General features: G+C 47.7%; 2 protein-coding genes across 2 annotated transcripts; one reads left to right on the top strand and one right to left on the bottom strand.

Annotated features, from left to right (window-relative positions):
* Positions 1-2,760: 2,760 nt before the first annotated feature.
* Positions 2,761-3,838, bottom strand: LOC9663336 (speckle-type POZ protein A). Its single transcript, XM_002993442.2, has 3 exons — positions 3,788-3,838; positions 3,251-3,604; positions 2,761-3,198 (listed from the first exon to the last, which is right to left on the bottom strand). The coding sequence occupies exons 1-3, from the start codon at positions 3,836-3,838 to the stop codon at positions 2,761-2,763; spliced, it is 843 nt and encodes a 280-aa protein (XP_002993488.2).
* A 509-nt stretch (positions 3,839-4,347) lies between these two features.
* On the top strand, positions 4,348-8,310 carry LOC9663329. The gene has a single exon (XM_024667145.1). The coding sequence runs from the start codon at positions 4,348-4,350 to the stop codon at positions 8,308-8,310; it is 3,963 nt and encodes a 1,320-aa protein (XP_024522913.1).
* The last annotated feature ends 3,053 nt before the right edge of the window (positions 8,311-11,363 follow it).

Below are 11,363 nucleotides of genomic sequence, written 5' to 3'. Positions count from 1 at the left end.
GCAATTAATAGAAGCAACAAGGATAAGCTTTGAGGATGAACATGCCTGGCAATTAATTTGGTGCTTCCACAAGTGCTTTCCTTCTTTGACATATAAAGCTGACAGGACACAATCATCATCTTGGTCGTACCGCATCACTTGAAACGGTAAAGATAGTCTCGCGTTTGAGAAAACTTGACCAAGTACCGTGTCAGGCAATCTCTCTATCTGATAACGGTTAATAATACTATTTGCATCAATATCCTCCGCAGGAAACATCGATGAAAACAAGTTCTAAAAAAACATAAATTCTTAATTTTTGAAAAGTTATTTGAATAAAGCTACCAATTTTCTGAAACGTTCAGTTTTTGAAAAGAATCCATGGCTTGATGAATTAAGAGCAGTTGCAAACGCTCCTTTCCTTTCCTTCCCTAGCCCTGCCTTAGTAGGCATTCCCCTTCTGTTAAGTCCTATAATCAGAATTTGACATTATTATAGGGGTGCGCAAAAAGAACAAACAAACCTGGAGTTGGAAGGAGACGTATCATCTGGTTTTCGATTTCTACAATATCAAGTGCAGCGGCGGCAGACCATTTTGTCGTTGATTCAAGCTTGCTTTTAAGCATTGTGGCAGTAAGAAGGCCCACTTTGTCGCCCTCATTCACTACTATAAGCGGATCCGGACCTTCTTTTGTTATTAGGCATCTATAACACTGACAACAACTCGAACACGTGACTGGACAATCCTCTTTGCCAGAATGACCCGTCCTATTAAAGCTTTCTCTAATCACCTCCCCTGTGCTTCTGCAAAATGTGCTTTTAATTTCCAATTTGGCTAGTAGCATTTCACTGATTTGCTCGAGCATGCAGTGTAAGATTATAGAAACGCTAACCATGGCTTCTGGAACGAATGATATAAGCTTTTTATAATGTGACATGTCCAATTCCTGCATTTACTTGTAGGATTAGAAGTATTAAGACGATCAGTTTCTCAACCTTGGTTGACACCGCATCTGGAACGCTAACATCGACAGCATGCTTCCGAATTTCTTGAAAGTCTTGGACTTGAATAAGAAAACTTTTAAATGCTGCGGATAAAGTTGTTGCAATAGTGTCGTACGGAACAGAGGTATCATCAACTAATCCTCTTTTATCGGTCTTTTTGTCCTTGACCTTCTTCTGATCCGAAGAGGACTCCACTGGAGCAGCAGACACTTTATCATAGCGTACGTCGACAATGGCAACCTTTCTCGCTGGTTCGAATAGCTGAGATATTTCTCTGAGCTTCCTAAGATCGGAAACTAGCACAGGTGTAGTATCCAGCAATGGTGGGATAGACAGCTCTTCTTGAGGTGGCAATATATATCTTGGAGCAATATAGAAAAGAGCACCAAACATGGGCTTTTCCGCTGCAGCCACGCTGGCAAGATATTCCGAGCTTGCTGCGTTAATAAGGCACCAATATAATCGTCCTGTGACGTATGGAGACAGTAAAGATGACTCTGTTGTAGCCTCCGTTGATTGACATTCTATTACCTGAGAAATAAGCATGTTTTTGGAAGTAGTGACTTTTTTAATAGCTCACTTTTTGTTGTAATTCCTGAAGATTTTTCTCTGCGTCAGCAACCACTTGTCTTAATCTCAGAAGCTCGGTTTTGAAGTCCAGGATAGGAGCCACCGATTCTTTGTTTTTAGCGTCCTTGCCTACATAGAATGTTATGGCTTTGTATAACTATGAAAACCTACCTTTGGTGAGAGGCGCTTTGGTTTTTGGTTCAGGTGATGCTTCTTTCCCCGCATCTTTCATTTCTTTTTCAGCTTTAATTCGCAACCTTTCTTGCTCTATATAGTCTTTGACTGCAATTTTTGAGGCTGCTAAATGAGTTTCGGCATCTTCTACAGCTAATTTGGCGTCCTGAAAGAAAAATAAACAATGAACTAAATGTTGGCAAGAAAGAGTACTTCAAAAGCCTTCTTTGCTTTTGACAATGCAATGTCTCTTCTGATTTCTTCTTGTCTGTGCTCATAGTCATTGTCCAATTTTGACCTTACTGAACAGAAAAACTTGAAAATTTTCAAATCACTGTATTATGTAGAGCTACCAGCTAGAAGTTGTGAGAGTGATTCTGGAGGGACCCAGTTCTCCTTCAAAGGTTCTTTCTTTTTATCAGTAAAATCCTGCAAAGCGACCTTTATTGAACGCTGCGGTGCAATAAATCCCACCTTTTTGGCTTCCTTTAAAGCTGCTCCAAGTTGAGAATCTTCGACATACATTTCCTGCACTTATGTTTGGGTCTAGGGCTGATACATATAGAATTACCTCTTCAGCCATTTCCTGAGCGTCAACGAGTGTGACACTCAAATCTGGAAGTGTTGCAGCGTTTACTAACTCTATCAGTTTAGTGACGTTGAGATAGGGCTCCACACATTCAACACACATCCCCATTGAAGTCCAGGTGATAGGAAACGAAGGCAATGGAGGGTCCTGTACGAGGGAATGAGCATGTTGACAAAATTCATTGGCGTCTTCACCTTGCCATCCTTTGAACGAGGTGGCGCAGGAGTTCCTTTGGATATTATAGGTCCTTTTCCAGCCGGGGATGCTCCCTTGCTCATCTTTAGCAGCTACGTCGTGCCAACCTAGAGTTTGGGTTTTAACTTTGGCGCCAAAAGACATCATATAACTACCACCTCAATGCAAAGAAAAATGCACGTCGCATAATGTTTGCTTCTGTATTTACTTGATTCACATATATACATTAATATGCTCTACTGTCTGTTTTAAGCTGTTGTCCGGAGAAGTATTTCCTTAAGCATATCGGCCGCAATTCGGGGTTCTCTTTCCAAAAGTTTCTTGAAATTTGGACAGGCAAGAATGTCTCTGTAAGTCATAGTCACCGCATCATAGGCTGCCTCTCGAATGCTTACCGCGTCATACTTGCAGGCCAACTCTACCATTGCGACAGCGTTATCTCGACTCATCTGCTGGCATATGAAGCCTTCGCATATGGACTTCAGCGAGGGAATGCTGTACATATGAGCTGCAGCTAGCAAGTCTGACGCATTCTTTTCCAGCACTTTGTTGCTAACCTGAGCCGTATAGAGGAAGTCCAAAAACGGAGCAAATATGTCTGGATTCATGTCGTGGACTGTGAGCACCCCTTTGTCTACCTCACGCCTTTCGTCTAAGAGCCTCTTGAAGACTGGAGACCGGCTTGCCTGTTGACAAGGTAATCATTTAGATGTCTGCCACTGAAATGGGAAGATATACCAAAATAAGCTGATGTGCCTTAAAAAAGTTGCCATCTCTAGTCTTCAGAGTTATGTCACCAGTTCCTGATGTGCTATTGGTGAGCTCCTCATCCCATGTTCTGAGAAAACTGAGATCTCGCTGCAGCCTTAGCAGTTCTTCCTCCAATTCATGAAGTGTACTCCTGAGCTTCTTGTTTTTGGTGTTCAAGTCACCCATGCAGTACCTGCATGCCGTGACGTGCTCTGCGCTGAGAATATAGTTACATCCCTTGCACCTAAGAATTCCATCTGAGAATGAATCTGCTCGCAGTGTGGAGCTATCCGAATCGAAATAGATGTAGCTGCTTTGATGGCCGGATGGGTCCCCCATCAGCTATCGATAGAAGAGAACTGGTTATCTCTGGTCTTCTAACTAAATTCAATGCCAAGGGAAGAAATAAGAACAAGAAACAAACCAATGTTGCAAATCTCCACGAGGTGATTAGTCCCATCAGTTGTTGCATGACTCGGAGTAAGTTGTTGAAGAGTGAGCTAGTCGAGCAATGGAGGTACGCACCTTACCCTCACGTTGAGATCCGTAGAACCCTGGCGGCGTGGCAACTGCCATATCCAAAAGTCTGATAACAGTATATGCGCTTGGCTGATAAATAAAGATATGCATTAAAGGACTAAAATTTAAATAGTTCTCTCAGATTCTTGGTTAATGTAAGAAGGTAATCTCCAGTCTTAAGATTAATGTGATCTTTTTTGTGTTGTCTATAGATTATAGTGGTTGTTTGTGCTTAAAATTGAACAGGTATGGTGAACGAGAATCTAATTCCCTTTGTCCGGAAAGCTGCCTCTGCATGATCACAGATCTATGAAAGGAATTTAGAAGATAACACGGAAACTAGAAAATATTGATCTGAAATTTGTGAAAGATACAAAAATAGAATCTAATTAAACTCCTCGTCCCACGTGGAATCACTAGCATCTCTTGCACTCTCAAAACCCAGGAATTTAGTAAGCACTCCTCATCGCACTTGCAATCCTCAAAACGGTGTGTATGACCGTTGCACCGCACTGACATTCTAATCCATCACATGGTGTGCAGGTCTTCAGAAGGAGCATACTAGAATGAAGAAGCCCGATGGCCAATCATGTTCCAGTCCACGCGTTTCTCCAAGGCGAAAGATTGAGCCGGGCTACACATTCGGCAGCAAGTTACAGATTAAGGAGTCCAGCGAGAAATCGCCAGGCCCAGGATCCTATCACGTCCACAAGCGCCAGGACGGACCGGCATTCAGAATCCATGCACGGATTCCCGCCAAACCCAGCCAAACACCCGGGCCTGGCTCTTACGATCTCTCCCCATTCGGCGTTGTCGGACGGGTCGCATCGCCATGCTTCTCTTTTGGATCAAGATTCGAGCCAACGACAAAACCCACCCCTGGTCCAGCAGAATACTCTCCAAGGTCACAATCGACGAGCATGGCCTTCACAATGGGGAAGAAGGTGTATAAAAAGACGTCTATCACTCCCGGGCCAGGAACCTACCGTGTTCCTCTCGACACTACTTCCACAAGAGGGACCGTCTTTAGCAGCAAACAGACAAAGAGCAGCAGTCCCAATCCAGAAACACTGGACTATTCATGCACTTGCAGCACCAACCGATCATCGAAAAACCCAGGTTCTCGTCACCATTCCCAGAGAGATATTCAAGTTGCAACAATAAAGCTGGATCCACAAAAGCATGGCCACAAGTTAAAGAACGGCAACGATGGCAACATTAGCAGAAGTTCTTCCAGCCCTGAATCTCAATTTGCTGGCTGGTCTCACAACTCTGGCAAGAACAGCTCCCTTGAACTCCCCGTAGTTTGGCACCTTGACAATAACCTGGAAGCCGCCAGTTACACAGTAGAGCTGGGGCAAAAGCCATCACAACTTCGGGGTGGTGCATCAGTTGCGTCTGCACCAGTATCTAGAGCCAGCACTGCACGCTCAATCCCTTCACAAGACCAGTGTCCTTCCTCAGAGAAAGGAAGGGCTCCTGACTTGAGATTGTCAGCACGCAGGGACCCCGCTCCTTTGGCCTCCGGCCCCGGACATTATAACCCCAGCACTAAAGCCGCAGCTGCTTCACAGCTCTCCTGTTCCATTGGACCGAAGCTGCAACCAGTGAAAAACACTTTAATGACTCCTGGACCAGGGTACTATAAAGTCGACGCCACAGGCCCTGCTTTCAAAATAATCACCAAACAGAGGTCCACGAAGTTACTGGGCGTATCATATCATTCTGCAACTCCATCTGCAAGGTCATCAAATTATACACCAACTGGCCCATCCTACACCCTGGGTGGCCTCACCAACAGGCCAGGGGGAAACCAGTTCCCTGGACCCGGTGCATATGAAGTGAAGTCATTTTCCTCCTCTGCATCCTACACAATGGGAGACAGGTCATCAATTGTCAACAGGTTGGACAGCAAGAGCTTGCCAGGACCTGGAGCTTATCACCATGACAGTGTCACCAATGGACCAGCCTACACAATTTTTGGCAAGTTGTCGTGCATTCCAGATCCCACTCAAGGCAACCCAGGGCCCGGAAGCTACACAGTTACGACCAACAAGCCCATGTCGCCAGTGTTCTCCTTTGGCAAGAAAATTCAGGCACCTCTCAAGCCAGAGAACATGCCTGGCCCAGGTCACTATCAGACGTCCGACTCCAGGCTCTCATCACCACCATGTAGCATTATCATTGGCTCTAAGCGCCAGGAGCCTAAGCTCACTGGCTCAACACCAGGCCCTGGTGCCTACTCAGTTTGGCCAAAGGCTTCGTCACCATCATTTACGATGGGAGCAAAAGTTGAAGAGACAAATATACCAGTACAACCTGGTCCCGGCCATTACAACATCAAATGTACCCCGTCTGGACCTCACTACTCCATCAGCAACAAAGGAACCTACGTTGCGGCAGACCCAACCCCAGGCCCTGGTTCCTATCCGGCTGCCTATCAAGCAATCGGACAGCAACCTGGTGTCACTATTGGCAACAAACTCAGCCCGCCGCATGACCAGGAAACTCCCGGTCCTGGTGATTACGAGACAACCGGACCAAGGCAGGGGCCCACCGCGAGCATCCGGGGCAGATATGACTTGCCTGACTCAGATAACGCATCAATACCCGGACCCGGAGCCTATGCACTCATTTTGCAATCGAATGCGCCAGCTTTTTCGTTGAGTGGTCGAGCTGTTCCTGCTCCAGAACTGTTTGTGACCCCGGGGCCCGGAGCTTACCGCATTGAGCACAAGCGGGAAGGACCGGCTTACACAATGCCGTCGAGGCAAGCTGCCACCCACCTTGGGGGTGTTAATAACCCAGGGCCAGGATCATACACGGTGAACAAAGGGAACGTCGGCAAGGACCTTCAAAGCTTCAGCATGCAAGCTCGTCCCAGGACACCACTCTTGGATAAGACTCCCGGGCCTGGCTCATATCCACTACCCGAGCACACGGGGGTCGCCTTTTCACTGGGCGCAAAGTTACAGCACCCGGAACCTGACAAGTCGCCTGGTCCTGGAGCCTATGAAGCAAACAGGAGGAGCAACAGTCCTTCATATGCCATTGGAAAGAAAATACTGGATCCAAAGCCTGAAGAAACGCCAGGGCCTGGTGCTTATCTGGAAACAACCACCACAGATGGTCCTCACTACACCATGGCTTCACGAGTGGAGCCACGGCCCTTAGATCCAACTCCCGGCCCAGGTTCCTACATTATTGGTTCTGGTACACGTCTCTGCTCGCCAGCGGCGCCAGCCTACTCATTGGGTGGAAGCTTGCCATCATGCAAGATGGAAGAGAGCCCCGGTCCTGCGGCGTACAATCCCAACCCTGTATATGAGACTTGCAAGAATGTGCTGATAACTGAGACAGCGTGGTCTGGTCCACAAAAGGGTAGCGATGGTCCAGGGCCAGGACATTACAGCCCTGAGCCGCTCCATGATGCACCAGGATTCACTATGGCTAACAAGTTTACCAGCAAGGAGGCAAACCGATCGCCAGGCCCTGCAGCCTACAGCCCAAAGCAAGATGACGACGGTCCAAAGTACAGCATGGCAGTCCGTATAGAGAGACCAAACGCGCTCGACACACCTGGTCCTGGCGCACACTACGGCGCTCCGGCAGCACTGGAGCCCATGATCACATTTGGCATCCGTACTGGGGATAACCAGTTTGCGCAGGAAACACCTGGACCAGGTGACTACATGGATGCGATCGCTACCCCCTGGTCAGAAGCTCCAGCTTATAAATTTGGCACCAGAGTGCAGGATTACAAAGTTAGCGACACTCCTGGCCCTGGAGCCTACTCGCCGGCTGAAAGGAAGGGCTTGTCAGCGTTCTCACTCGCTGGTAAGCTGGGAAGCAGGGCACCTGCACTAACGGCCAATCCTGGACCTGGCACGTACCCGATCACTTCCGAACGAGGAATCTCCTTCACCATCAGGCGCAAGCCTCGTGAGACAGCAAATTTTGATGGCGATGTTCCTGGGCCGGGAGCGTACCACCCCAAAGAAGAGCTTCGTAGCCCATCACCGCCAGCTTTCACTCTAGGAGAAAAGTTCCGTGAAACTCTTGTGGAGAAGACACCGGGCCCTGGAACATATTCTTCACCATCCAGCCTCGACGGACCGGCGTTGACCATGCCCTTTCGGTTCAGTCCACCGCCAGACAGTGACTCACCCGGACCCGGAGCATATATGACTGAACAAAAACCATCAACGCCGTCCTTTACTATGTATGGACAGCTCAAGAACAAAGCTCCAGATCTGCTCCCAGGCCCTGGTGCATATTCGCCCAAGGGAGAAACTCGATCTTCAAGCTTCACTATAAGAGAGAGGCTCACAGATAGGCAAGTGGATGAAATACCAGGGCCAGGAGCGTACGTTGTAAATAGTAGGCAAAGCACTCCATCTTGCAGCATGTACCCAAAGCGGCCTTATAAGGCCAGCAGTCCCACACCTGGTCCTGGAACCTATGATCCAAGGTACGCACCAGATGGGCCATCAATCTGCTTTCCAAGATCAGTAAGTGAAACTTCATAAATCATAGCTAGTCAAACTGTCCCTATCAAACATTGAATGCATGACATTCACGCATTGGCTTTGTGCCCCGTACCACCCAGTAACGTGCTAAACTTCACATCACCCTCTTACTAAAGAAGCCCACCTGCATGCCCCACTCTGCTCATCTTCTCTTCCACTCCCCACAATCTCACTCCCACCTTGCAGGTGCCACTGATTTGCAAGGAATCTGAGCATCCAGCACCTCTTGCAACAGAAACTGTAAATCAAAGAATTTCCTGATCCAGCTGATCCAGCTGGCTTAAAACATAGTGTGCCCCAGCTGTGGCCTGGGGATAAACATTTGCGAATATAATCATTTCAAAAATAAAGAATTTACCTGATGTGCATTGGTGCCTCTTGTTCTTAAGTGTATTGTGGAAGTTCTTTTTTTTAACCAAGCCCAATAACATCAATAATGCAACTACTGTTGTATTTGATAAGTCCAATTTAACTGTACAATAGTCTTACTATCAAGTTGGTTAATGGTAGAGTTGAGACAAACACAGCCCACATTACCGTCATCACCACCATCACCACCACCACCACCATCACTGCCATTGCCACCATTACCACCACTGTCATCATTGCCACTAGTGCCATCATCACCATTGTCATCACCACCATTGCTGACACTAGTACTGCCACCACCACCCACAATGCTACAAGAAGACTCCAATCCAACACCATAGCTACTCCTCATATATTCATAAGATATGGCATAAACTTGCTACCTTATAAGTAGTGCCTAATGGGGGGTGTTGGCCCTTAGATGCCTAATGGGGGGGCTAGGTCTGACACTGATGCTATTGGAGGTGTACCTGAAGCTAAAAGAGAAGTGGAGTTGCCTGAACATATGGTGGATAAACACTTTTAGGAGATAGTTTTGAGAACTATAGAGAACGTTATTCACACAATTCTAAAATCAATCAAGTGGGAAGGCCTAGAAGATGTGATTTAAGAGACTCCACTATGTCAATTCACTTAAATAAGCATCATTCAGACTACTTCACCTCACTTTGTCAACATGGACATCTACAAATAAAACAGCTTTGGGACAAACATAGGTATGTGTTTCAATCTTCAAGCCAGAAATGACGAACAACCTCTCAAGGGTTTCTAGTGTACATGGTTTTCACCATACATGTAATAGTGATTTATCATAGGATAACCATGAAGTAGAACTTAAATCTTTCATATGCCAAGTGCCACATTGTAGTGCACATGGTTTTTATTCTTTATCCTATGGTGATTTACCATAGGATAACACCACGAAGCAGTACCTAAACCCTCCATGTGCCACGAGTCATATGCCATATGTCACATGCCATGTGTCTATAGAACAGTGTAAGCCACAAATTTTTCCTTTCCAATTTGCCAGCTTACCTCGTCTATCCGACCAACTTTGCCTTGGCTTGTGCTAAGTTCCCTCGCCAAGGTTCTCGCCTATGGTATCAGCAACTACTTGGTCCTACTTGGTTTTAGCTACTCACTGCACGAGCAACGGAGTGTTAGCCACCCATCTACGGATTCCCAAATCTCTCCCAATCCCCCTCCCCGGGTTAGATTGGACTTAAGGTTCGGCTACACTCCCCGCAAGCACAAGCAGCCAAGCACACCAAGCCTCCAGATTCCTAACACCCCTTGGTACCACAAGACTTGATCATAGGACCCTCTAAATCCCAAGCCTTGGGTGCAGCACTTGCTTCGGGATGTCGGGGCCCGGTATGGGTACCTCTACCCCCCCACTTCCTTCCCGAAGGGAAGGCCCAAGCCCCTAGGAAGGGCGAGGACCAATAAGCCACAAGGTACTCAAGTGGGGCACCACTCCACATGAGCCGGGAGCACCGCAGTTGGTTTCACTTTCGGGAGGGGGGAGTTATTTTTGGAGCCTTTTCCCTTTGGGGCCCCCTCCAGCCTTTTTTAAGGGCCCATGTTCATTCCCACCCAAAGGCCCTTGGGCCCCAGTTTTCAACCTCAAGTCAGTTTGGAAGCCCCCCTAGAGAGTTCTTTCAAGACTGGTTCCGGGACCTCCCTATCCTTATTATACTTTTGGAACCCCCTGAAGTTCCCCCCCCCCCCCCCCCCCCTAGGAGACACATGCTTTGGGCTTTCACCTCTTGAGCTGTATTAGTATGTGGACTTAGTCTCAGAATTGATCTCGGACTCGATCTTGGACCCGACTTCGGATTCGGTCTCGGACTCGATCTCGGACTCAATCTCGGACCCGATCTCGGACCCGACTTCGGACTCGACCTCGGACTCGGTCTCGGACCCGATTTGGATCTCGGACTCGGTCTCGAACTCGGTCTCGATCTCGGTCTCCGATTCGGCCTCGGCTCGATCCCGGACTCTATCTCAAACTCGGTCTCAGAGTCGGTCTTGGACTTGATCTTCGACTCGGTCCCATCCGATGAACTCTTTGTCATTTCGGTCAAGCCTTCGGGGATCCTTTAGCCTACGACATCTCGGGGAGTCGGTTCCTTACAAATAGTGGTGTGGAACTTGAGGTTCAGGGCCTTGGGCCACTGAACGAAGGAACAGTGCCAAACCCCCAAGCATGGAGCCAAGGAGTGATGGAACTAGACCACAAAGCAATTCCCAAGCATACAGCCCAAGGAGCAAAGGGATAGGAGCCCGGAGCAACTTGGAACAATCCTAGAGCAACCAGCATCCCAATGCCAGGACTAGCATGCAAAACGGAGCCAAACGAGTTTGATGCTATTTCGGCATACTGATGGCCTAACGTGAGGAAATAGATACTCCCCCAGCTAGCATGGAATAGAACGTGAGCTTAGACCCAAGTCAAATGCAGAACAAGGACAGGCCCGTGGGAGCTAAACTATGCCTCAGATTAGTCAGCCATGCCCGACCTATCCACTATCCCTACTATACATTAGAACCCCCCAAAGCCCCTTCCCCCCCCCCCCCCCACCCCCTTTTTGAGGAACACACGCTTTGGGCTTTCACCCCAAGCCTCCATTAGTATTAGGAGTTAGTCTCTGGGACAACCTTGAAACTTACTAAATATAGAA

The sequence above is a fragment of the Selaginella moellendorffii genome, unplaced genomic scaffold, assembly GCF_000143415.4.
Source record: "Selaginella moellendorffii unplaced genomic scaffold, v1.0 SELMOscaffold_159, whole genome shotgun sequence".
NCBI lineage: Eukaryota > Viridiplantae > Streptophyta > Lycopodiopsida > Selaginellales > Selaginellaceae > Selaginella > Selaginella moellendorffii.
Note: the sequence above shows the minus strand (reverse complement) of the source record. Positions and strands in the feature narration are given on the sequence as shown.